Genomic DNA, 27,232 nt, shown 5'->3' with positions numbered 1-27,232 from the left:
TACATAGTATAATTTCATATGATTTATTTTATATAAAATCTAGATTCTTCAGGAGAAAAAATATGTACTTTCAGAGTCCGGTTTATTTCACTTAACAGTGAGTTTTCATGCACAGGTCATGGTTTCATTTTTTAACTACTGAACAGAATTCCATTCTGTATATGTACCATATTTTTTAATCTGTTCATCTGTAGATGGGCATCTAGGCTGACCCCACATTCATGGCTACAATGAGTAGTGCAGCATTATAAACTGTAAATACAAGTATCTCTGTGATATGCTGACTTTAATTTCTTTAGGTGATATCCATTATAATACCTAGATCATATGGTGACTGTGTTTGATTCTGTTCAGAAACAGCTATACAATTCTGTGTTTATGATAATTTACTTTCCATACGAAGCTTCCCGTCTCTACATCTAACCTGTAAATTACTATCTATTTTCTCTTTGATAGCTGTTCTCACTGGGGTAAAACAATATCTCATTGTGGCTGCCGTTTGCATTTCCCTAATGGCTAATGATTCTGAACATTTTTCATATAGCTGTTGGGTAACTTTATTTTTTATTTTGTGAAAAACATCTACTCAGCCCAATTTTATTAAAGTATTTTGCTCCCATGCTACTGAGTTATTAGTCTTTGTTCTGGAAATTAACAGCTTCTTGGATGTGTAGTTTGTACATACTTTCTCCCATTCCTAGGTTGTCTCTTGGCTCTGCTGTTTGCCATACAGCAGCTTTTCGGTGTAAAGGAGTTCCATTTCTAAATGTTATTTTTCTCATTGGTCTCACCTCACTCGGCAGTCTGAAAATGGTGTTTGGGGCCATGGAAGTTAAACTCAGGCATGTGAGAACTGATGCATGTTGGTGTTGAGCTAACACAAGGTCTGGAAATGGTCATGAGGCCCTCTGAGAACACTGTTTAAACGTCAGCTGTGTGGAGACCGGCAGCGCTTGCCATTTTGAGAGGCTGTCTCTTGCTCTTGGCTCCAGAGAAGCAGGCAACATAAACAAGGTCTTGATTCACCGCTGTCCCTTTTTGTTTTCTGTTTGGTTTCATTCATCATCTACTTCTCATCATTTCCTTACTTTTTTGTAGTATTTTCTGTCATTTTCCTAATTGTCTTGAGATGGAAGTCAGAATTGAGATACATCATTTTTTAATTTAAGTTACAAATGCACATCTAAGCTTTAGCTGTACCCTAAAAATTGTTGTGTATTGAATTTTCATTCATTTCTGTCCAATATAGCATACTTCCCACAGATTGATTAAAATCATTTTAAAATTAGTAGAAAATATTTTTAATATTTCCAACACAAGCAAATGATAAATGTTTGAGGTGAAGGACAACCAACTAACCTCATTATACAAGGTTCCCAAGTATTTAAATATCACTCCATATCTTGTTAATATATAACTATGCATAAGTTAAAATAAGATATAAAAGACATTTGAAGTGTAATAATTGTGAGAATGAAGAGAACACTTAAACATTGCCAGTGAGAATGTAGATTAGAATGGCATTGTGGAAAACAGGAATCTTAAATGGTCTTATTAATAAAAACAAACTTGGAGCCAGGTATTGGGGTGAACGCTGAAAGATCAGAGAAACAGAACAAGTCACATCCAACCTTGCCAATTCTTCAGCTGATCTTGTTTCCTCAAACTGGAAGCCTCTGTGTCCTCATCTGAGTGGATCTCAACTGAACTGCTGCTAAAAGCCTAAAAGCTTAACAAGGACTCTAGTTCCTGGTCCTTACGCCTTATATACCTTTCTGCTTCCTGCCATCACTTCCTAGGATTAAAGTGTGTGTCACCATGCCTGGCTGTTTCCAGTATGGCCTTGAACTCACAGGGATCCAGATGGATCTCTGCCTCCAGAATGCTAGGATTAAAGGTGTGTGTGCCACCATTTTCTGGCCTCTATGTCTATCTAGTGGCTGTTCTGTTTTCTGACCCCAGATAAGTTTATTAGGGTGCACAATATATTGGGGGACACAATATCACCACAGGGGGGGTCTCACAATAAAAGTAACAAAGGACTGCCATACAAGCCAGCAAACCTATCCTGGCTTTACACCTGAAGAAATAAATAAGATCATTGTCTCAAAAGGATGTCTACATTTCCATTTTCACTAGAACCAACAGACAGAAATAACCTGAGTGTTCATCTGTAATTTAATGGATAAAGAAAATGGTGTGGGTGTGTATGTGTGTGTGTGTGTGTGTGTGTGTGTGTACATGTGCATGCGCAATAGAATATTATTCTGTCTTTAAAAGAATGGAAGCCTGGTGGTGGTAGTACATGCCATTAAGCCCAGCACTCGGGAGGCAGAGACAGGCGGCTCTCTCTGAGTTTGAGGCCAGCCTGGGCTACAGAGTGAGTGCCAGGACTGTTACAAAGAGAAATTTTGTTTTGAAAGACAAAATAAATAGGTAGGTAGGTAGGTAGGTAGATAGATAGATAGATAGATAGATAGACAGACAGACAGACAGACAGACAGACAGACAGATTTGGGAACACACTGTTACCTTGTGTTGTGTTACTATTTCGTCTGAACTGAAGTGAAACACTCCCTCCTGGAGAGCGGTCAGAGGTTCACAGTTCTTAGAAAGTGAAGCTCAGATGACTCGGAAAGCTCCTAAAGTTATGAATTTCACAGAGGCCCCACGGTAACAAAAGCACTGAACAGTTGTTGGGTGACCGAAATCTCTGTGGAGGAGGTTGCCGGCAAGCTGGGCAGAGAGTACCAGGGTTTTGTGACCCATGCTAGGGTGGGCTTCTCAGTGATGCGGCTGCCTTCAAGTCAGCCATGCTTCTACAAGTAGGCCCACAAATCCACTGACTCAACACGCGTGGCTTTGATGGAATCTTTTCTTTGGCCTTATAATAGTGCCCTTTCTGTGGTGAATAGATATTTGTTTGCATTTGCTTCAGGAAAAGTCATAAAACATATGGATGAACCTAGAGAATGAAAACCATGCCCCCCCTTTTATGTCTTCGACACAAAAAAAGATAAAATACTACATGATGTCACTTAGATGGGACTCAAGAAATGGAGAGTAGAACAGAGAGAGTGAATGGGTTGGAGAGTGATAGGGAGATTATAATCAAACATGTTGTGGCTGAATCTTCAGCCCCACTTGTAAGATATATGACAGCAACTTCCCAGGAGGCAAGTGCTCAGTTCCTATCAGACCCTGAAAATGTCTTCCTCTAAGTTCAACATGGTTTGCCCCATGTGTTCAGTCTCCTAATAATTATAGGAAGGCACTGATTTATATTTTGCCCAGGTTCTTTCCGCTTATTATTATGTGATTTCTATACCTTGGACCACAGTACCAGCAAACATCTGTGTAATAAATGCCTAGGCTTCACCATGGCAATATTGTGAGATTATGAAAACCTTAAATGGACACAGAGGGAGCTCTAGGTTTTGGAGACTATATCCTTAAAGCATATAGGTAAATTAAACCCTCTTTCCTCCATGGCCATGTGGTAAGTAGTTTCAATGAGATCCATTTCCACCATAGTAGGGTACCTCCCCACAGGCTACAAAGCAATGGGACCAGCTGAACATAAACTGGAAATTCTGAAACTGCCAGCTATCTCCCCACTTTTTTTATTAATTGATTGTCTCAGGAGCTTCTTATAGTAATTAATTCTCTTGGAACTTCTTATAGTAACATTAATTCTCTTTCACCTGCCTAAGTTGAAAACTGAAGTCTACAGTGAAATTTTAAATTATTAGGGTTGTTATTATAAACATACATCACTGTAAAAAGAACGACTCAATAAACCACAAAAGCCAGGAAGTCTATAAAGTGTGATCTCCTTTTCTGAGTACCTTGTAAAATAAGTGTCATGATGCATGGCTTATTCACATTTATAAGATGACAGCAATACCAAACAATATAATGAATGGTACATGCAGAGATGTGTCATGAGTTCTTGCAAGGGGCTTCCTTACCTAAAATTGTTTGCTTGGGCAGCACAGATTTTCTTCTTAAGGACACATCCTACAAATAGGCTGTCTTCTGGATAAAGCTTTTACTAATGGCTTTCTTGAAGTTCAGCAGGTACCTGTCCTCCAGTGGCATCAAAGCCTTGGCTCTTAGATGTTCTTAGCATATTCTCTTTCTTGTGTCTTCACTCTTCTCTTTGGAACTCCATGCCCCTATAATTAAAAAACCAATACAAGTTCTTAGATCTTGGAGAGATACAGAGTTATCTGAGTGAGAAAAATCCTGGGGAACATAAATCTAGGTGGTTTTACAGTGATTAAATTAGATCTTTTTCTTTATGATATGACTCCATTGTTGTCTTCTTGATTTTTTTAAACCAATTTGGTTAAGTTGAAACATGTCAAGGCAAGTTTGAATATATTGACAAAAATATACCTGAAGAAGAGTTAGCAGAATGTAGGTAGTAAAAGAAAATGAAATCCAGCTCCCTGAGATGATAGCTTCTTGTTCCCAGAAGACATTTTGAGGAAAAATGGTAGGAACACAGGAGAGTAGGCATCTAAACAGGACCTACAGGAGAAAGGGAAGGACCCAAGGTCCCCATAAAATACCCAAGCCAGAGTCTGTTTATTGGGCTCCTCCTCTGCCCCGCAACAGCGCTGCTACTGTTGCTGTGTCTACAGCAGGATCTTCTTTCTTTACCGGATGTTCAGTTCTTTGCCCATTCCAAGCAATGAATTTGGCAATACCCTAGATAACTACCAGCATCCTCATTATGTTTGATTTATTTATTTAATAGACCTCAAACTGTATTTGGCCATTTGTTTTTTAAATGAATGAAAATGATTGGCACAACTTTAAACAGTTACCCCCTCATGAACACAGGTACAAGCATCTTTTAAGAAAATACTACACTAGCAGACCAAATTCAAGAATCTTTCAAACATATCACACAGCAGGATGGGGGTTCTCTACCATGAAGGGTTAATTTAAGTTAACTCACGGCATTAGTAGAATTAAGGTGAAAACCAAATGACTGTGCAAATAAGTGAAAAAAGCACTGACAACGTTTAGCACACTTTCTTGACCAATGCTATCAGAAAATATAGAGAGAAGAAAATTTTCCAATGTTTTCTGATCACTTACATATTTAGAAAACTGCAGCTAACATCACAATCAATAGTAAAGAGACGTCACCTCTTCCTCAAGGACCTTACATACGATGAGAATGGCCACTCTCTCCTTTTATTGAATAGAGTGCTGAAGTACTGTACTATCTAGTTTCCAAACAAACAAGGAATTAATTTTTATTTCAATAACTCCCCTTTCTTCTTACAGCCTGTGTCTCAACTACCCAGGTTCTGTCAACCATCAAGGATAAGCCAAATAAGTAGAAAAAAAGAAAAAAAAAAACCACAAAGATTTATTCCATGTAGCCACATTACAAAAGGGAAAAAGAGATCCATTGACTTGCTAGTCCATCTTCGGAATCCTAACACAATGGCTAGGTTGAACTAGAAGACAAAAGGGACACATAACTAAGCAGTCCAGCCAAGAAGTGGTCCCCTGCCCACCTCCCTTAGTAAAGTGGAATATGTTATTGGCTGTGACAGAATATATTACACAATAAAAACAGAGACACTACATTACAAACCATTCAAATTTGTTTATTTAAAGAAGTAAGCTTCACAGACAACCTCTATTTCATACCTACTATATGTTTTCTGTCAGAAGAGCTAGCCTGAAATCAATCAGGAACTAATCTTGTTCTTTTAACACAGTTTGAGAGTTGTGCTAACTTCTGTTTTCAAACACGAGGCTACATAGTAAATATGGTTTCATTAGCAAGTTCATATCCTTACTGAGCTGTGTGCATGATTCTGACATCTGTGATAATTTATTTCTATCATATCAAATAATGTCCCATAATTTATAAGCAGTATTCACTTTATTTTTACATTATTCTATATATTCATAGGATTTACCCCATACAGTAATTCTCATATCCAGTAAGATCTGAGGTATGAGCTTCACTACACTCTTTATGTTTACCTCATTTGTTCTGGCATAACTACTTTGCTCACACATATTGGACAGAGGTCATTCCAAAGTCAATAAGGGCTAAGATTTCCATGAAGCATGAATTCATTGATGAGGAGTGAACATTCATTAAAATCCCTGATATATTTTTAGGGCTCCCCAATACAAATCCTCTGCTATCAAGATAAGAAGAAGAGCTAACAGACTTGCAACACTATTTGAACTTGTAGGGTTTCTTTCATGCGTGAATGTTTACACTCATATACGTATAAAACACTTATTTGTAACCTTTTTTCCATTTTACTTTCTTACCACTGTGAGTTTGGGGGGCTAAGAGTTGAACTATTATTAAAGGCCTTGCCACATTCCTTGAACTTCTAGGGTTTCAATTCCAGTATGAATTCGTTGATGTCGAATAAGGCTTGAGCTATTATTAAAGGCTTTATTACATTCTTTACATGTGTAGGGCTTCTCTCCTGTATGAATTCTTTGATGCTTTATAAGGGCTGAATGATTATTAAATGCTTTGTCACATTCCTTGCATTTGTAAGGTTTTTCTCCAGTATGAATTCTCTGGTGTTGAATGAAGGTTGAGTAAATACTAAAAGCTTTGCCACATTCTTCACATGTATAAGGTTTCTCACCAGTATGGATTCTCTGATGCTTCCTCAGGTATGAGGAACAGATAAAGGCCTGGCCACACTCTGCACATTTGTAGGGTTTTTCCCCAGTATGAATTCTTTGGTGTAGAATAAGACATGAAGATTTAGCAAAGGCTTTGCCACATTCTTTGCATGTATAGGGTTTCTCTCCAGTATGAAGTCTCTGATGATACTTAAAATAAGAAGAACACCTAAAGGCCTTGCCACATTCTTTGCACTTGTATGGTTTCTCTCCAGTATGAATTCTTTGGTGTACAAGAAGGCTTGAAGAATTAACAAAGGCTTTGCCACAGTCTTTGCATGTGTAGGGTTTCTCTCCAGTATGAAATCTCTGATGATTCCTAAGGTATGAAGAGGACCTAAAGGTTTTGTCACATTCTTTGCATGTGTAAGATTTCCCCCCAGTATGAAATCTCTGGTGATATTTAAGGTATGAAGAACAGCTAAAGGCTTTACCACATTCTTTGCATTCATAAAGTTTCTCAATAGTATGAATCTTCTGATGCTTATGTAGGTATGATGAACAGATAAACGTCTGGCCACACTCTTCACATTTATAAGGTTTCTCTCCACTGTGAATTCTTCCATGTTGGTTAAGGTGTGAAGAACAGTTAAAGGCTTTCCCACATTCTTTGCATTTGTAGGGTTTCTCTCCAGTGTGAATTCTCTGGTGCTGAGAAAGTGATGAGCGAAAAATAAAAGCTTTGCCACAATCTGCACATTTGAAGGGTTTTTCTCCAGTATGAATCTTGTGGTGTCGAGAGAGGGCCGAGCAATTATAAAAGGCTTTGCCACATTCCTCACACTTGAAGGGTTTCTCTCCACTATGGATTCTTTGGTGTTGAGTAAGAGCTGAACAATTATTAAAGGCTTTGCCGCATTCCTCACATATGTATCGTTTCTCACCAGTGTGAATTCTACGGTGTTGGTTAAGACTTGAAGAACAGTTAAAAGCTTTGTCACATTCTTTACATTTGTAGGGTTTCTTTCCAGTATGAATAATCCGGTGCTGTTTAAGATGTGAAGAACAGTTAAAGGCTTTGCCACATTCTTCACATTTGTAGGGTTTCTCTCCAGTATGAATTCTCTGATGTTGAGAAAGTGATGTGGGAAAATTGAAGGTCTTGCCACAAGCTGCACATCTGTAGGGTCTCTCTCCAGTATGAATTCTTTGGTGTCGCGTACGGGCTGAGCAATTATTAAAGGCTTTGCCACATTCTTCACACTTGTATGGTCTTTCTCCAGTATGAATTCTTTGGTGCTGAGTGAGAGCTGAAGAATTATTGAAGGCTTTGCCACATTGACATTTGTAGGGTTTCTCTCCAGTATGGATTCTGTGGTGTTGGTTAAGGCTTGAAGAACATGTAAAACCTTTGCCGCATTCTTTGCATTTGTAGGGTTTCTCTCCAGTATGAATTCTATGGTGTTTGTAAAGTGTTGAGCGAACATTAAAGGCCTTGCCACATTCACCACATTTGTAAAGTTTTTCTCCAGGGTGGGTTTTATGGTGTTGAATAAGAAGTGAATTCCAAGGAAAGGTCTTGCCACATTCTTTAAATTTATAAGGTTTTATTTCTGTTGAGTAAAGGTGGAAGTATTAGTAAAAGATTAATGACATAGTTATAATTATAAAGCTTATCTTTCATATGGATCCTTATATCCATAGATATAGTTATAAATGCAATTTATTCTATTATTAATGGGAAAATAGACATGACTCCATAACTGTATTCACTATAGCATTACTCAAAAAATATAGTAAGTGAAACAATACAAACTTCCACTGAACAACAATGGAACATATTCAAAATTTTAAATGTACTCAATGAAATGGCTCTGTGGATAAAGGTACCTGATTCCCAGGGACCTACGTAGTGGAAGGAATGAACTGAATCCTGCAAGTTGTCTTCTGTCCTTCATATGAATCAGAAGCCCTTAGTGGACACACACACACACACACACACACACACACACACACACACACACATTTAAGGTAAGCAATAATGAAATATTTATGATAAGGAAAACTCTTAAGGGCAGTACGCAAAATGAAATATGCCCATTACATAAGATAGATATTATCTGATTAGAAATACATGAAAATTCTAAAATAGAAAACATCATAGAATACCTATTTAAATGGTGACTAGATGGAATGGACAAAAAAATACACAATTATTTTCCTATGTTTTTTGTTCTGAAAGCTTTACTATTTCTGAAAGATTTGTGACATAATGATTTGAATGTATTGAACAATGCCCCAAATATTTAAGATAGTAAATTTCATGTTATATATTTTTTGATCTCAATTAAAATAAAGGCTATTAAATGATTTTTAAGATGTTCAAGTTTACCTTTAAATACAGTTTCAGGAGAAGCAACATATTTATCAATTGTTTATGAAATTTTAATAACTTCTAGAAATATTCATTTAGCAAGATAAAACAACTATTAAGTAACCAATGATGAAATAAATACAGATAGCATGAAAATATAGAACTAGTATTTAATACATGAAAAAAAAGAACATCAATTTTATTTGGAACTAGGCACATGACTTGTAGACATTTTAATATCATACATTACCCTAAAGAGCCACTACTAAAAACTGTCATCCAATCATAATGTAAGCTATATCTAAGAAGATTAGCAACAGATATGAGGGAGCCTATACAGAAATAAAACACAGAAAATACAATTGCAAGTTCAGAAAAATTCTGAAAGAATATTGGTAGGCTACTAAAAATACTTGTCTACCTGAAAGTGCTTATCTAACTATTCTTTATCAATAAAAACTCAGGAGTCAGATATCAGGGTGAGAACCTGAACGATCAGAGAGGCAGCAGAGCAGCGACCAGCGATGACCTACCTACCTGCCCACCTACCCCCTCTCTGTCTGTCTCTGTCTCTCTCTGTCTGTCTGTCTCTCTCTCTGTGTCTCTGTCTATCTGTCTCTCTCTGTCTCTCTCTCTCTCTCTCTCTCTCCTCCCTTGACCCCAAAAGGGCAGAGATGCTCTCTAAGCCCCGCCCTACCACTTCCTGCATCTCTCTCTATCTTTCCTCAGTCCTCTAAACCTCTATGGCTAGTTTTGGTCTGCTAACAGCTATCTCTGCCCTCTTATTCAAAGCAAACTGTACTGGCAGTCTTGGGAACATCAGAATATGATCAAAATATCCCACAACATTTCCTCCTTTTATGTAATGAGTCTTTCTCTGTCCTGCCAGCTTCCAAATAATGTCACAGAGAATTCTTATTAATTATGAAGGCTTGGTCTATAGATTAGGCTTGTTTCTAACTAGTTCTTGTAACTTAAATTAACCCATTTATAGTAATCTACATTCTGCTATGTGGATCATAAATGTTACTTCCTCCTGCACATCTTTCTTGCTCTGTGTCTCCTGGCATCTCTGCCTTTCTTGTTCCCAGAGTCTTCTCTGTCCATGGAAGTCCTGTCTATACCTCCTGCCTAGCTATTGGCCATTCAGCTCTTTATTACACCAATCACAGCAATACATCTTCACACAGTGTACAAATATTCTGAAAGATTTATCTGTGTATAACTTTTTTGCTATCATGTACCCACAAAAACAATGCATCATAAATTATAAATCATTGACAATCAGTGTATGGCTGAGAAATTCACAGAAATACACTATAATAATTTATAAAGAAGTCTGATGGAACAACTTTAAATACTGAGCATGCAAATGTAATTAGAGAAATTATTTGTGGTGACACTGTGCTATAAAGGCTTGACAAATAAGTCTTAGAACTGTGTACAAGTTTCTGAGGCACGGAAAGCAGTGGCAAGTCTATAGTGATCTAGACCCTCACCTGCAGAAGGCCAGACTAAAGTCACTGTAGATGCATGCAGACATCACTAGAGTGGAAGAACAGATTTGAGGAAATAAAAGTATGATAAACATCTGTCAGAAAGTATCCTACTTCGAGGGATAACAAGTGGAACATTCTGAATCACCATTTTTCCCTGAAACAGACCCTCTAGTCCATCCAGCTTTTGATACCTGCCTTTCTGTGGCATCACTGGACCTTTCACTTGTGTGTTCTGATCTATGTAATCCCACATACCTGGGTATACAGCAGCTGGTGCTGGTCCCTTCACATTCCACGGCTCTTTTCTTTGCTCGAGAAATGTCACCAAATATGGCTTAGAAAAAGCTAGACCTGTTAGGAGGAAAGATAAATGTGAGGATTGTATGTTGTTCTCTAGGACTGACATTTATATATCACTATTATATTTATAAGAAAAGAAGAAATAGAATAACAGATGGCAGAAAATAATTTCTTTAAATGTTTCCTGATAGATATATTCAATACTTCGAGCTTTACCTCAAGAAAAAAAAATTTTAAGCTGCTGGGTAAAATATTTTACTTTAAGATATATGTGTCATATTTCATGTCTCTCAATTTCTAAAATTCCAAATAAAAAGGAGTCACACTACCAAAACAACAAGGTTGAAAACACAAGAACTGTAATTAACTTCATCAGTTACATCTACAACTCCCTTAAGTTTTCCTTAAGAGCAGGAATCTGACTTTGTGAAAGGAATTTGAAGGCTTCCTTCTCTAGTTTATGGAATAATGAGAAATATTACTCTAGTTCTCCCTTAAAAGTTTGGTAGAAATCTGAAGCAAATCCATTTGAATGTGGGCTCTTTGAAGTTGGGTGTTTTTTGTTTTATTTATTTTTTAATTAGTTGTAGCTCAAATCCTAATTGGTCTTAATAAAAACCCAGAGCCAGATATTGGGATAAATGCTGAAAGATCAGAGAAGCAGAGCAGCCAGCCACTAGAGTTCTTAACTCTACCAAATCCTCAGTCTGAAAGAGCCTCTGCTCCTGTCTCCTCGCGCCTTATATTCCTCTCTCCACCTAGCCATATCACTTCCTGTCTCCATCTCCCTAGTGCTGGGATCAAAGGTGTGTGCCATAATTGCCTGGCTCTATTTCTCTTTTAGACTGGATCAATCTTGTGTAGCTCAGGATGACATTGAACTCACAGAGACCCATCTGCTTCTGCCTCCTGAGTGCTGGGATTAAAGGCATGTGCCACCACTGCCTAACCTCTATGGCTAACTAGAGGCTGGCTCTGGCCTCTGATCTTTAGACAAGCTTTATTTATCAGATCATACAAAAAATGTTACCACAATTACTACTTCAATTTCATTGTCTGTTGTAGATATGCTTAAATTATTTATCTTACATTGCCTTAATTTTGTTAGCACATACTATCCTGATATCAAAACCAGACAAAAGCACAACAAAGAAAAGAAAAGAAGAAAAAAGAAGAGGAAGAGAAAATGATAGCCCACTAGCTCTGATGAACATAGATGTAAAATTTCTCAATACTTGCAAAACCACATCATCATCATCATCATCATCATCATCATCATCATCATCATCCAGACTTCATCCCTCACATGCAGGGATAGTTCAACATACATAAATTTATTGCATTAAACAGACTCAAAGACAGAAATTATATAACTATCCCAATAAGTACATCCATTTGCAGATAATTTGACTCTCTATATGAAAGACCCAAAGGACTCCACAAAAATACAAGCAGAGCTGAAAAACACTTTCAGCAAAATGGCAGGATACAAATATCAACCAAAACCAGTGTCTTCCTATACAGCAAAAACAAACATACTGAGGAAGAAATTACTCACCAAACCTATTTCCAACCCAAAAACAAAGAAAAGAGGATACATTGGAATAAACCTAACCCAGGGAATAAGAGACTTCTACAATGAAAAGTTTAAATCACTAAAAATAGAAACCAAAGGAAAAAGTAAAAAGAAACTGAATACTGGAAGATGGAAAAACTTCTATGCTTATGGACTGGTAGGCTTAATATTTTGAAAATGACATTTTACAGTGTGCACAATGATGTCAAATTGACTTCTAAATATTTGTATTTATACATAGATTTGTGCTGTTCTCAATGTTAATCAGAGTAGCTGTAGCTTGCAGCTGGTAGCAGCTGATGTAGAGACTCATAACTGGCCAAAGTATCCAGAAGCTGTACACGTGGCAGGAAATATCGTGAATAACAAACCTCAATGAAGCAAACATCAGGAAAACAAACAATCCAATCAAATAATGGGCTCTGAAGCTGAACAGTGATCTCAAAAACGACAAACCCATAGCTGATATTTTTACAAGTCACTGTCATCTTTAGCCACCAGCGAAATGAAGATTAAAGCTACTTTGAGATTCCATCTCACCTGAATTGAGAAGGCTATCATTATGAAAACAAATGATGGCAAATTTTAGCAAGTATGTATAAAAAAAACACACTTTAAATTATGGTGGGGGTGTAAACTGGTGTAGCCATTATGGAAATCAAGGCAGAGGATTCTCAAAAAGCTGAAAGTAAAACTTCCTAACTACCACATGACCCAGCTACATCACTCTTGGACGTATACTCAAAAGATTCCATCTCTTACCACAGAGATACTTGCATATCCATGGTCACTGCAGCTCCGTTCACAACAGCTAGGAAATTGAATCCACTTACATATCCAAAGAATGACGAGTGAAGGGTGAAAATGTGTTCTATACACACACAACAGAATTGTATTCAGATACAAAGAAACATGAAACGGTGCAATTTGCAGGTAAATGGATGAGTGAGGTAAATGAGAGTCAGAAAGACAAATGTCAAACATTCCCTCTCATGTGTGGATCTTAGCTTTGAATTTCAGGGTTCTGTGTTTCCTTTGGAGTACCTGTAGCAGACTGGAAGGTAGAGAAGGGCCACTGAAGAGGGACTGTCTGAACAGAAGGTAATGGGACAGCATAAATGGTATGAAAGTAGAGTTAGCCATTACTGGGGGTGGAGAGATTTAAGTGGAGATGGATGTGCATGGTGAGGATGTCCAGTATCTGGCGGAGAGGATTAGCTAAAAGTAAGGATTTAAAAAGCCACACAGAATCCTATTACTCTGTAAATTATTTTAAATTACAATTTAAAGGTTTAAAGGAATATACCCTACATGGGTGGATAGATACTATTGTTCAAAAGACATAGGGGTTTTTTTGTTGTTTTCTTTTTAAGTGCCATCCATCACACGGGTAGAGTACCTCCTTATGAATTTTAGCTCAGGGTGTGCCAGAGACCACCAAAGCACTGCAAACTTGTTCATTCCTCTTGGTTGCCTGACAGACTAGACCATAAGACCCAATCACTGAAGACATCACATCCTCCAGTTGCAGGACATAGATACATTGAGTTTTAACAGAGCTGGAGGCTTTCTTTGGGCCAGCCAGATTTCACAGAGTGGGAGGTAATGTGAAGTCTTCTTGGATAGAAAAGTCAGCATCTGTGAACTCTGAAAACTATAATACTGTTGTGGAATATTCCTTTATACAGTGTGAAGATGTGTCACTCTGATTGGTTTAATAAAGAGCTGAATGGCCATTAGATAGGCAGGAAGAGGTTAGGCGGGATTTCTGGGACAGAGAGATCTCTGGGAAGAAGAAGAAAGGCAGAAACGCCAGGAGATGCAGAGCAAGGAGGACGGGTAATATGGAGACAAGGCAATAAAAGCATGAGGCCGAAAGTAAGTTACTAGAAATGGGTTAATTTAAGTTATAGGAGCTAGTTAGAAAAAAGCCTAAGTTATCTGCTGAGCTTTCATAAATAATAATAAGTCTCCATGTCATTATTGGGAAGCAGATGTCCCAACAAAAAAATCCACCTACAAAATACCAACCTACTGGGAAAGACGTGTCCACTGACATAGATGTGGCATGACTATTACGTGTAAGGAATCACTCATGCCTGGTACTGTAGAACTAGCTAAAAGCTAGCCATGCTTAAGTAAATAACCCCTTACTCACGCTTATGTTGCCAACTTTAACCAAATGCAGTGGGCCAGAGGAAAAAGTACATGGAAGTAGGGCAAAGATTTCATGGGTTGAAAACAGGGGTCTGCGGAAAGGGTCAGAGGACAAAGGTGGGCATAGCCAATATACACGTGGAAATGCACATGTACATGCATGTGACCATTACAGTGTACATTACACATGTACATGCATGTGACCATTACAGTGTACATTACACATGTACATGCACGTGTAAAATATACATGTGGAAATGCACATGTACATGCATGTGACCATTACAATGTACATTACACATGTACATGCATGTGACCATTACAATGTACGTTACACATGTACATGCACGTGTAAAATATACATGTGGAAATGCACATGTACATGCATGTGTCCATTACAATGTACATTACACATGTACATGCATGTGTCCATTACAATGTACATTACACATGTACATGCATGTGACCATTACAATGTACATTACACATGTACATGCACGTGTAAAATATACATGTGGAAATGCACATGTACATGCATGTGACCATTACAGTGTACATTACACATGTACATGCACGTGTAAAATATACATGTGGAAATGCACATGTACATGCATGTGACCATTACAGTGTACATTACACATGTACATGCATGTGACCATTACAGTGTACATTACACATGTACATGCACGTGTAAAATTGTGGAATAATTGTTATAATGCAAAAATCTGAAGCTCATTGTTGGAAAGCATAAGTTCCCATGAGATAGTCTACAAATGGAGGAAGTTACACATTTAAAGAGAATCAAGAATTCACTATGGATGAGATCCTCACCCAGGAACACAAGGTTGCTGTAATTCTCCAGCATCACATCCCTGTACAGATTCCACTGAGCAAGGTCCAGGCATTCACACTCCTCTGCAGAGAAATCAATGGCCACATCCCTGAAGGAGAGCAGTCCCTGAAATAAAAATAAATGAACAGTATATGTTAATTTAGTTAAGTAGTATAATCGAGAGCTCAATATCAATATATAAATAATATGTGGCTAGAAACAGAATTTTTAATTTTAAGAAAGATGAAAGAGTAGTAGGATATGGAATGAGATATTTTTATATAATATCTTATACATTACCCATCTTCAAGGGAAGACAATGGCATATGCCCTAACAAACCCATCTGAATATTATATTTCATGATACACAAAACAGAACATGAATACAGTATGAATTTCCTGTACTGTGCTGATGTGGTACACATTTCTCACAGGAGAGAGTCACACTGAGTTAAAGTGACACTTCTCACCTGTTACACATGAAATGAAATGAAAATGCAGATTCTGAGGCAGTAGCTCCTGGGGAAGGGCTGAGTCTGAACACGTACCCACTTCAGTGCTGAGGCAAAGGACAGCTCACCAAAGACACTTGTCTGAGTATGCAAGGGGGCACAATAAGGGAAGAATTCATAGATAAAAAGGAACTGGAGATTTTTAACGAATTTATATTTGAAAAATAAAAGTACAATGCTTTCTAAATATTAAAATACATTAGATGTATTTTAAAAATTAGATGACATTTTAAAGTTTTCTTTTATTTCATTTTTCTTCTCCCCCTTCTCACCCTGCCTGGTTTAGATAAATATTCATGTATTTGTTGGAGAGATGTGGAAAGGCTCAGAGGACTCCGTACAGAAGTCTCTATATCCTTCATAGCTAGCAAGTCACCTGTCTCCCACTCAGAAGAGAACCTAACGTTAAACTGAAGTGTAGTTAGACCCAGATACATAGAATCTGGAGCTGATTGTGGGGAGAACCTGATCCATGGGTTGTTCTGAATCAACAACAAGATCTCATCATCTCAGAGTATCCACTGTGTCATCCACAACTCCCAGTACCCCAGTTATAAAAATAGAATGTATAACTGAGGGACTATAAACAGTGTTTACCTTTACGGAATCCACCTCAATCACGCTTTTTGGAAATATTTCTGTTTCATGTTGTGCTGATGAGGACATTTTGCTGTTTATGTACACAGGGCTAGAAATTACTGAACAGATGTGTTCAGCATGGCAAACCATGGAGGTTTGAATGAAAATGGTCCCTAAAGGTTCTTACATCTGAATACCTGGCCCCCAGTTGGTGGAACTGTTTGGGAAGGATCGGGAGGTGTGGCCTTGTTAAAAGAGGTGTGTAACTAAGGGTGGGCTTTGAGGTTTGAAAAGACTCATGCCATTTCCAGTGTTATCCCCCCCTACACACACACACACACACACACACACACACACACACACACACACACACTTTTCTCTGCCTCTTGATTGTGTCTCAAGATGCTGCTCTCAGCTACTGTTCCAGCACCACATCTGCCTGTCTGTTCCATGCTCACTGCCATAAGGATCATGGACCTTCTGAAACTGTAAGCTTCAAATAAACTCTTCTATAAGTTGCCATGGTCATGGTGTCTTATCACAGCAATAGAAAATAACTAAGACAAACTCATAGGTAGCTGTGTTACGGAAGACAGAACACACGTGATCTGAGTCAGGCCAGGTGTTCTAGCTCTAGCCCACATTCTCATCTCCGTTGCTCACAACAGACTGTACGCCCACTTCCCTAATGTACAGTGCCACTTCTGCCCACATTTCCTTCCGTGTTTTGTTGTTGCTTGGGCTTGAATTGTTTTTTTTTTCTTTTTCATTTTTAGAGTACCATACAAAAACAATAGGTTTTATCATGGCATCCTCCTATACAAGGCTATATTCTATCTTTGAATTCATATTCCTCCCCAACAGTCTTCTTTAGTAATATATAATATATATATATTTTATATATATATATATATATATATATATATATATATATATATAGAGAGAGAGAGAGAGAGAGAGAGAGAGAGAGAGAGGGAGTTTACTTTTCTTATTCTAAAAACTGAGCAGCTTCAGGTACATAACAAAGTTAAGCAGAAAGTACACAAACTCCTATACATGCATCCATAGCTTATGTCACTCACTAGTCTCCATCAGAGTGGTAGAGGGATGCATTTGCTACAATGGCAAACCTACATATTGACATGCGCAGAAGCCCTCCCGAATAACCCCTCTTCCTTTACAGCTAGTCCCCCTTCTTTCCCCAGGTAGTCCCCACTTCTCCTTTCATATTACATATATTCCATCCGTTGTGTATATTAACCACATTTCCTTTGTCCAGGTGTCTGTTAATGGGCCTCCATGCTGGCTTCACACAGCAGTCAATGATAATGGTGCAGCTATAAACATGGGGGGGGGGAGGCAAGTATTGCTCCAGGACACTGTCTTAAATCCTCAGGTACATAGGAAAGGGGCATAACTAAGTCATTTGATTCTCCCATTTTCAGTATTTTGACAAACTTCTGTACTGAGTCCCGTTGTTGATACCTGTGTTTACATAGCAACCAGCAGTAAATAAGATTTCCTCTTTCCCACACATCTTTGTGAATACATGTTGCCATTCATTTACTCAATCATGCTGACTGGGGTGAGAGGGAATCTTAAAGTAGTTTTAATCTGCATTTCACTGATGGTTAAAAATGCTGAACTTTTTTTTAAAAGTTATTTCTTGGCCATTTGCATTTCTGTTGTATATTTTGTTTGTGTTCTGACAAATAAAGCTTGCCTGGAGATCAGAGGGTAGAGCTAGTCACTAGTTAACCATACAGGCCAGGCAGTGGTGGCATGCAACTTTAAACCAGCACTAGGGAGGTGGATGCAGGAATATAAGGCTGGTGGAGACAGGATCTCAGCCCCCATTTGGTCTAAGGATCTGTAGAGGTAAAAAGTTTCTAGTGGCTGCTGCTCTGCTTCTCTGATCTTTCAGCTTTCACCCTCGATATCTGACTAATTAGGATAGTGAATCATCTGCTGCCGAACTGCTAAGACAAAAGCTCTAGAAATATTTACTGCTGAAGAGAGCAAAACAGGTGAGTAATAATATGCAAACCTTAGAAAAACTTACTAAAACAGATAATAGAGATACTCAGACACAGACTGGGGAATTTAAAGAAAAACCAATCTCACCATTACATTTTAAAATTAGACAGGCACAGCAAAAGGTTTTCAAACAAACAACCTTAATTTATCCAGTCACCTTATGGGAACAACTGCCAAACGACAGGTATCCCCAAGGCTGTGTAAGAGCTGACATGAGGACTCCTGTGCACATTTTAGATTTGAGGAGACATAAGGAAGTGATAGTCTCATTTAGCATGTATATTATCTTTTGTGAAACAGATGTTAAATTCATGGTCAACTAGTAACAGAATTGTCCCACAAGACTAGAAAGACTTGGTTACAGCAGTATTGGAGCCTGGTCCTCAATTGCAGTGGAGGACCTGTTGGAAAGATGAGGCTAGGACCACTGAACAACAAAGTAGGGCTAGAGGTATTGAAATTTCCCAAGATGAACTTCTTGGAGAAGGCAATTATGCTGATGTACAAAGACAGTCTCTATATGATGACTACACTCTGGCTCTATGCTGTGCAGCAGCTTTGAATGCTTAGGATAGAACTGAAGAAATCAGAAAGAAGTGAGTTATTTATTAAAGTTATACAGGGCCCAAAAGAAATCTTCACTTATTTTTTTTTACAAAGATTAACTTCAGCTGTAAATAGAATGATACCAAATTCAGAAACTAGATAAACAATAATTGAATCTTTTTGGCTTTTGAAAATGCTAATTCACAATGCAAAAGGGTAATTAAGACTTTAAAGGCAAGATCAGCACCCATAGATGAACGGATTAGAAAACTAACTTATAAGACTCACAAATGCTTATCATTTTATCAGATATAACTTGCCAAAAGGGAAACTCCCCAAAGTTACCCTTGGGACAGGGTTATGTTTTTTTTTTTTCGTTCCAGGAGAATGAAGGCATCCAGCTAAGGAATCTGAAGACCACTGGACAAAGGAGTCATCTGAAGAAAACGGATGAATCATCCAGAGAAAATGTCCCAAGAAAAAGAATAAATTGGCCTATTGGTGTTGTAGAATATTATTTTAAGGTGTTTACTTTTGTTTATGCCACATTTGTTTAACTCTGTGAAGCTGTGTTACTGTTCCTGTCTAAAACACCTGATGGTCTAATAAAAAGCTGAACAGCCAATAACAAGGCAGGAGAAAGGATAGGCAGGGCTGGCAGGCAGAGAGAATATATAGAGGGAGAAATCTGGGAGGAGGCATCTAGGAGCCAGAGAAGGAGGAGGACACCAGAGGCCAGCCACCCAGCTACACAGCAAGCCACAGAGTAAGAATAAGATTTACACAAGTAATAGAACGGGAAAAGCCCAGAGGCAAAAGGTAGACTGGAAAGTTAGGCTAAGAAAACCTGGCTAGGAACTAAGCTGAGCTAAAGCCAGGCATTAATAATTAAGAATAAGCTTTCAAGTGATTTACTTGGGAGCTGGGTGGTGAGCTCCAAAAAAGAGCCAAAAAACAACCAACGACATATTGGTATATCACATTTCCAACAGGATAAAATTTCATAAATCTTCCCAAGTGTTTGTTTCTGCCGTTCTCTACAGATACATAATGCAAATGTTCTTTTTGTAGTCCCGGTTCAATTAAAAATTAAAACTGGGTTTGGAGTTGGAGTGTGGCTCTCTCCTTCGCTAAACCCACGCATATTGTTCAAGAAAATTCAGAGTCTCTGTTTCATATCAGAAGAGTCACCTGGTATGGCACAGAAGAAAACCAAAATCAAGGGACTATTATTGTCACAAATCTTTTAACCCTCAAATTTATTTTGACTTTTTGAAACTTTCCTTCAGGTATATTAATACCTTAAATTTTAAACTTTCTCTTTTGATATTAATGATATTTAAGTTTTCTAGAGTGAATGATAAACTTTCCTAACAGCAATCTCTGGAGTCTCCAAAAAGGTGATGGAGCTCCACAATGACAATTCCACCTGGACTATGATCACACCATTAAGCGGACAAACACCACCTAAAGATTGGCTTTGGACTACAAACTGCTCAAGGCAGTTTCAAGGTAGGCTGGCTGAGATGAACCAGCTTCACAGACTTATTATTCTAGCCAGGACTTGAGACAAGCCCTGCACTTTCCCATTACACAGAGACTGGACAACAAATGACATAGATAGCTCCCCCAAGACTTGACAATTATCCCAATTCTTCTCCAGAGTCCCCTAAAGATGCTGTTGCCCCCAAACAGCAAGAAGTAAATTTAAGAATATGATGCCCAAGAGGGGGAGTGTGTGGTTTTGGGTCATTTACTGGGTTATGGATATTTGTCATCACTTAGGGTGGCTGGTTAGAAGTTGTTATTGGCAATGGTCAGAAAAAAAAGCTTAACAAAGATTAGATTCAGGTATCTTGTTCTAAAGAGAAAATGGGGGGGGACATAGAAATAGGATAAAAAGGTAGATTATTGAATCTACTTTTTAAAAGCAACTACTAGTTTTAAATATTCTACATTGGCTTAGATTTTTGTGTATTGATAAAAATTTGACATTATTTTTGTGTTTATATATATATATATATATATATATATATATATATGTTATAGAAATGCTAATATAAAAAGGTAATTATTGAAACTACTTTTAAACCAAAAAGGCAACTACTAGCTTTAAATATTTTACATTGGCTTGAATTTTTGTATATCAATACAAATTTAAGGTTAATTTTTTAGAACATACTGTGTAGATGTTTCTACTCTTTTTTTTTTTTTTTTTTTTTTTTTTTTTTTTTTTGGTTTTTCGAGACAGGGTTTCTCTGTGTAGCTTTGTGCCTTTCCTGGAACTCGCTTTGGAGACCAGGCTGGCCTCGAACTCACAGAGATCCGCCTGCCTCTGCCTCCCAAGTGCTGGGATTAAAGGCGTGCGCCACCACCACCCGGCAGATGTTTCTACTCTTGTTCAAGGTATAGTATCTATATAGCTCATCTAACAATGTTATGTAAACTTCAAGTCTTTGAAAGTTTATTATTAAAAACTATTTAGGATAATAGAGAAATGCAGGTTAGTAGTTAGCCACCTATTACAATCAAACTTGTAGTCATGTTAGATATGTTTTAAAGGTTAAACAGAGATATATTTTAGATAGGCAAGTGATCTTCAAACACTTCAGAGATTTATAGAATATGACATTTAAGATGTTTTAATAACATAAGGTTCTTTTTTTTATATGATAATGAGGCATGACTGCTCCTGGCAGCACCAATCTACTTCAAAAATAATGGGCACTGAAGAAATTCCATACAGAATTTACTTTCCTTGTGGCAAAAGTTAGCCACTGGGCAAGAAACTGCCCTTGCCTCAACTGCTGACAGTATGCTGTCCAAATTGGATAAACAGGACAGAAAAGAGACTGCAGAACTTTGCCAAGACACGATGGGATAGTCCTTCAAAAATCCTGCTTCACAGATTCTAGGCCTGTAGGCCAAAGATGGATGACCCAATGCTGCAGCGGAACCCCGGGTGACTGTCCAGGCAGCAAGGTTGTTTCTGTCATTTCTTATTTTTGGAAGTTGTTTGCTCTACACTTCCTGTTTACTCAGGTAATATTATATCTTTCTCGGAACCCTGATGGAGTTAAAGACTAGACAGTTATAGTCACAGTTTTCCTTGTTACCAGACTCAGAAAAGAAACTCACAAAAGAGGTGTAAAGTGTATAAGGTTGAGAGACATCAAAAGATAGTTTTGGGTTGGTAATGCAAGTTAGGATAGAAAGTGAATTAGGTACAAGAATTTGGACTCACCAAGACAGGATAGATAATGGGGTATTTTCTCTGAATTTGTCAAATACTAATGGACTAGACATTGTTAATGTAATTATTGCCTGTATATATTTGTATACAGATATTGTACAGTTTTTCTACATTAGTTAAAACCTTCACTTTTTAGTTAGACAAAAAGGGGGAAATGTTGTATGATATTTTGTTTGTGTTCTGACAAATAAAGCTTGCCTGGAGATCAGAGGGCAGAGCTAGCCACTAGTTAACCATTAAGGCTAGGTGGTGGTGGCACACACCTTTAATCCCAGCACAAGGGAAGTGGAGAGAAGAATATAAAGTGGGTGGAGACAGGATCTCGACCACCTCCATTCAATGGATTTGTAGAGGTAAGAAGTTTCTAGTGGCTGTTACTCTGCTTCTCTAATCTTTCAGCTTTAACCTTCAATATCTGACTCCAGGTTTTTATTGTTAAGACTCAGTAGGATCATGCGTCACATTTGCCCTTTTGAAAACTGTCTGTTTATTGGACAATTTATTGATTGGATGGTTTAGTTTTGGCCTGCTTAATTTCTGCATTACTTTCTATGTATTTAGTCTTAGTACCTCATCTGATATGTCACTAGCAATGATTTTTTTTCCATTGTGTAGGCTGCCTCTTCATTATAGTTAAGACATTTATTTTCATATATCATAACTGTCCATTCAAGGGAATATTTCCTATGCTATTCTATATGTGAAATCCAGTTATCTTACAGTAGCTGTAAAGACACTGTCTTTTTCCCGGTATATGTTTCTGATAATATATGTCAAAAATTAAGTGGTTTAGCTGGGTGGTGGTGGTGGTGGTGCATGCCTTTAATCCCAGTACTCGGGAGGCAGAGGCAAGCAGATCTCTGTGAGTCTGAGGCTAGCATGGCCTACAGAATGAGTTCCAGGACAGCCACACAGTGAAACTGTCTCAAAAAAAAATTAAATGGTTTAAACATAGGTTTATTTCTGGGTCTTCTATCTTATTCCATTGGTTTACATACATATCTGTGTTTGTGCAGAACCATGCTGGTTCTGTTATGTGGTTCTGTAATATAATTTGAGATCAGGTATTGTAATACTTCCAGAATTGCTCTTCCTGCTAAATATTCCTTTGACTATTTGGTTTTTCATTTGCTTTTATATTTCTATATGAATGTTAGGATTGTTTTTCTAGTTCTGTGAAGAATATCACTTTATGGAGTACTAGGAATCAAATCCAAAACTTCATGCATGGTAGGCAAACACTCTACCAAGTGATATCACTCATCCTAGTCTGTGCCATATCATCTGTGTCTAGAAATTTATCCATTCCTTTTAAAAATTTTCTTGACCTGGAAAAATGCAGTACAAGAAAGGGTAGATAATTAAGTTATTGTACAAGAAGATTAAGCATTTGGGAGCTCAGGGGGTTAAACTAAAGTTGTAGAAATATATCCCAAGCTCTAGAAAGACACATGCTGCAGGGAAGAACTCCTAGATATGATTTTTTCTGTGTGATATATTTAGAAAACTTAATGGTAAATGGGTGACCATGTGGAGAAAGATCTGAAGACCCCATGGACCACAGCTCCTTATACCCAGAAATCCCACCTATGAGACAGAATCCAACATTCCTTTACCTTAAACCCTCAGTGGAAATATGGGGCTATACCCAAGTGCTGCCAGACCTAGAAGACAAACAGCAACAGGTTGAAACACCTGTGTTCCCAGCACCCAGCCCAATTTACACCATGTGGGACAAAGTGGAATTGAGCTGTGCAAGAGCATACTGGGGGCTATAAATTCTCATCACTGACCCCAGTGTGGTCCACAAGTCCACCAGATGATATTAGTCACTTCCAATCATCACCTGTCTCATTTAAGAATGTTCAGTCCTATACACTTTCTATTTCCTAGTGCTTATGTGATCCATCTCCTCTCTCTTTTCCACAGCAACAAAACAACCACTGCCAAAGCCATCAAGGTTTCCCTGGATAAAATGATGCCAGAATAACCAGTTCTTAGCTGTGGCCCTTTTCAGCTGGAGTTTTCTATACATAGATTAATTACATACATATTTTTGAGAAAAGAAAATGAGCTTCATGGAGTTAACTTTAAGTCTGATGTATTTATCAGGTTTCACTACTTTAACAATCCTTGATCTTGAGTGGGACTTCAGTATAAAATATTAGATTTAGACAATTTTCTATATTTGATTAAAGGTATTTGATTAAGTTGGCTACAATTTCCTTGTCCTTTTGTACAAGCAGAAATTTATTAACAGAAACCACCCTGGATTATTATGGTCTAAACTCAAGACCATACAGAATTTTGTTTAAAAAAAAATCAGTAATAGCATTTAAACCTTTGTGATGTCCTGATCCAATGTCAAGGTCATCATTGTAGATGTAAACACTAGAATCAGTCTGCTTAGAAAATTGAGATCAATGATGTAAGTACTACTCCTGTTAATATTGGCTTAAATCATTCAAGTTACATTACATTTTTTTCCTCCAAAGTCACTTCAATCAAAAATTTCAATACAAAAGTAAGATTAGTGATTCCAGAAGAGGTGATTTATAGTAGATTTACTAGTTACAGCTCCACAAGGGCTTCTTGATTTATTGGTTTTTGTTTCTTTTCCCATCATCTTCACAGTGCGGTGAATGTCATGGATTGGGGAACTAAATGGTAAATGGGTGCCTATGTGGCAGAAGGACAGTCTGAAGAACCTATGGATCACAGCTCTTTCCATTCACAAATCCAACTGAGGATAGAGAAGCCCAAACATTTCTCTTATCAAAAACTCGAAATGGGACTGTGACCCAATAACTGCTAGTCTGAGGTAACAAAGCAGCACCAGGTGAAAACATCCAGGTTCCCCGCTCCCAGACCCACAGCTGGATCTCATGGAGGCATTTTCTCAATGGAGGTTCCTCAGGAACCCTTTGAGTTCTAACTTGAGAGCTAACAAAGTGCTACATATGGCTATTGCAAAGATACTCCTTGGAGAAGTTCACACACACACACACACACACACACACACACACACACACACGCCCCCGCCCCGCATGCTTTCTGAGGTGCCTTATTCCTTCCCTGATTTCCCGACTCTCTGTTTTTTAATAAACTCCAACTCTGCTTCATATGGGCTCATCCTGAAATTCTTTTCTATAGCAAAATCAAAGAATTAACTTTGAGTGGAGATCCCTAGTAGATGAAGGGAAGTCCTCAGGTGGTTGGCAGTTCTTGGTGGTGTTACCACCTGCACCATGAATGAAACAAGCTGTATTTCTCATCTCTAATTAGAATGATCATAAATACCTCTGGACATCAATAAACATTGTTAGAAGACAATCAGCACTTATGCTTAAATGTTAAGACAGAATGTAAGCAATATTTTGGTTTCATCAGTAACTGAAGTCATTGTGAACAGGATGGTGTGAAGGAAACCCAAGAAAAAGAGGAAAAGCAGGAGCAAGCAGAGGGCTGAGAAGAGTGAATGAGAAAGCATACCCAAGGATGGACAAGAACTATTTTAATCTTTTTAAAGTTTTATTTATTTTTATTTTACGTGTATAAGTGTTTGCCTGCATGTATGTGCATGCCACATATGCGTGTCCAGTGTCAAAATGGGTGTTGGATCTATTCCAGGGATTAATCTCTGATAGATCATACAATCCTAAGAAATCAGAACTAAAGACATACAAGCAACACCAAACGGACTTGCCAGGCTGTGTTTACATGCATGTGTGTGTGTGTGTGTGTGTGTGTTTAAAATAACAAGAAGAGGTCTTGGATTTAAGAGGAAGTAGAGGAAACAGAAAAAACTGAAGAGGAGAAGAAAAGTTGAAATTATGTAAATACAGTAATCATGTATGGAATTCTAAAAAAAATTAATTAAAATAATGGACAGGGAATAATATCCTGTTTTAATCTCATTTCCAGTTGCTGTGATAAAATACCCCCCCCAAAAAAAAATCTAGGGGTAAAAGGCTCAGAGTTCTAGACTAGAATCCACCACGGCCAAGATGTCAAGGCGGCTAGTCACATCAGCCGAATGGAGAGAGAAGGAATGCATACACGCTTCCCAGGGCTCAGCTTGATTTCTTCCTTGTTATACAGTCCAGGACCCCAACTCTGGGAATGGTGAGGCTCACAGTGGGGCGGAGTTTTCCCACATCAAATAAGTAATCAAGGCAATCCCCAAGGCTAACCTTATCTAGACAAATGGCCACTGACAATCTCTTCCCAGTGACACTAGGTTGTGTCAGGTTGACAATTAGAAACAACTATCACACTTACAATACACCAAGAGTCCTCGGACAAAATTCTAGCAGGCTATAAGCACAGGAGGGCCCACAAATTCCACTTACTCCAAATAAGCCAAGAACTTCACGAGAAGAGCTGCCATCAACACAGTGTTATCTAGTAATGGCATGCTACCACACCTCCGAGACAGGCTGTCAGCAGATGCACCCTACCGGGGCAATCTTACACCTATCACCTTTCTCCACTCCTGGGCTTCTGAGCCAGCTCTCCTGTCCCAGAAGGGCAGGACAGACTAAGGAAGCTGCATCCTAACGGAAAGGCTGTTCCCTGCACCATCCCTGTCAGCCTCTCTCCCCAGCGCTGACCTGTATCCAGAGGCAATGGCCCAGCCTAGGTCAGCACAGCACCTCCCACTCAGCTTCTTCCCGCCTCCCACCAACCCGGGACCGCTCCCTCCAACTTGGACCCGCCCACCCCGCATCGTCCCTCGGGTTCCGCTACATCCTGGACCAACCTCCATGTCAGAGATGCTACCAGAGCGCCAAGAGGACCCGCGACACTGGCCCAACTTTGGAGAAGACGGCCAGAGAGCAGAACGCACAGGCGCAGAAGGAACGCGGAAGCGCCCTTCCCAGAGTCCTTGTTTGTGACGTCGCCGTGGGCGAGACTACATTTCCCACAATTCCGTG

The 27,232-nt window shown here is 38.4% G+C and overlaps 1 protein-coding gene across 4 annotated transcripts; it reads right to left on the bottom strand.

Moving 5' to 3' along the window:
* Positions 1-2,496: 2,496 nt before the first annotated feature.
* LOC131921932 (zinc finger protein 43-like) lies at positions 2,497-27,171 on the bottom strand. 4 transcript variants are annotated; one of them, XM_059276680.1, is made up of 5 exons: positions 27,058-27,171; positions 15,368-15,494; positions 10,759-10,854; positions 6,319-8,243; positions 2,497-4,178 (listed from the first exon to the last, which is right to left on the bottom strand). In XM_059276680.1, the coding sequence occupies exons 1-4, from the start codon at positions 27,061-27,063 to the stop codon at positions 6,355-6,357; spliced, it is 2,118 nt and encodes a 705-aa protein (XP_059132663.1). In that variant the 5' UTR covers positions 27,064-27,171; the 3' UTR covers positions 2,497-4,178; positions 6,319-6,354. The 4 variants fall into 4 exon arrangements, with proteins under 4 accessions (XP_059132663.1, XP_059132665.1, XP_059132664.1 ...); XM_059276682.1 differs by having other exon boundaries at positions 6,651-8,243; XM_059276681.1 differs by lacking the exon at positions 2,497-4,178 and adding an exon at positions 15,839-15,961 and having other exon boundaries at positions 5,618-8,243; positions 27,058-27,149.
* Between the last annotated feature and the right edge of the window lie 61 nt (positions 27,172-27,232).

The sequence above is a fragment of the Peromyscus eremicus genome, chromosome 11, assembly GCF_949786415.1.
Source record: "Peromyscus eremicus chromosome 11, PerEre_H2_v1, whole genome shotgun sequence".
NCBI lineage: Eukaryota > Metazoa > Chordata > Mammalia > Rodentia > Cricetidae > Peromyscus > Peromyscus eremicus.
Note: the sequence above shows the minus strand (reverse complement) of the source record. Positions and strands in the feature narration are given on the sequence as shown.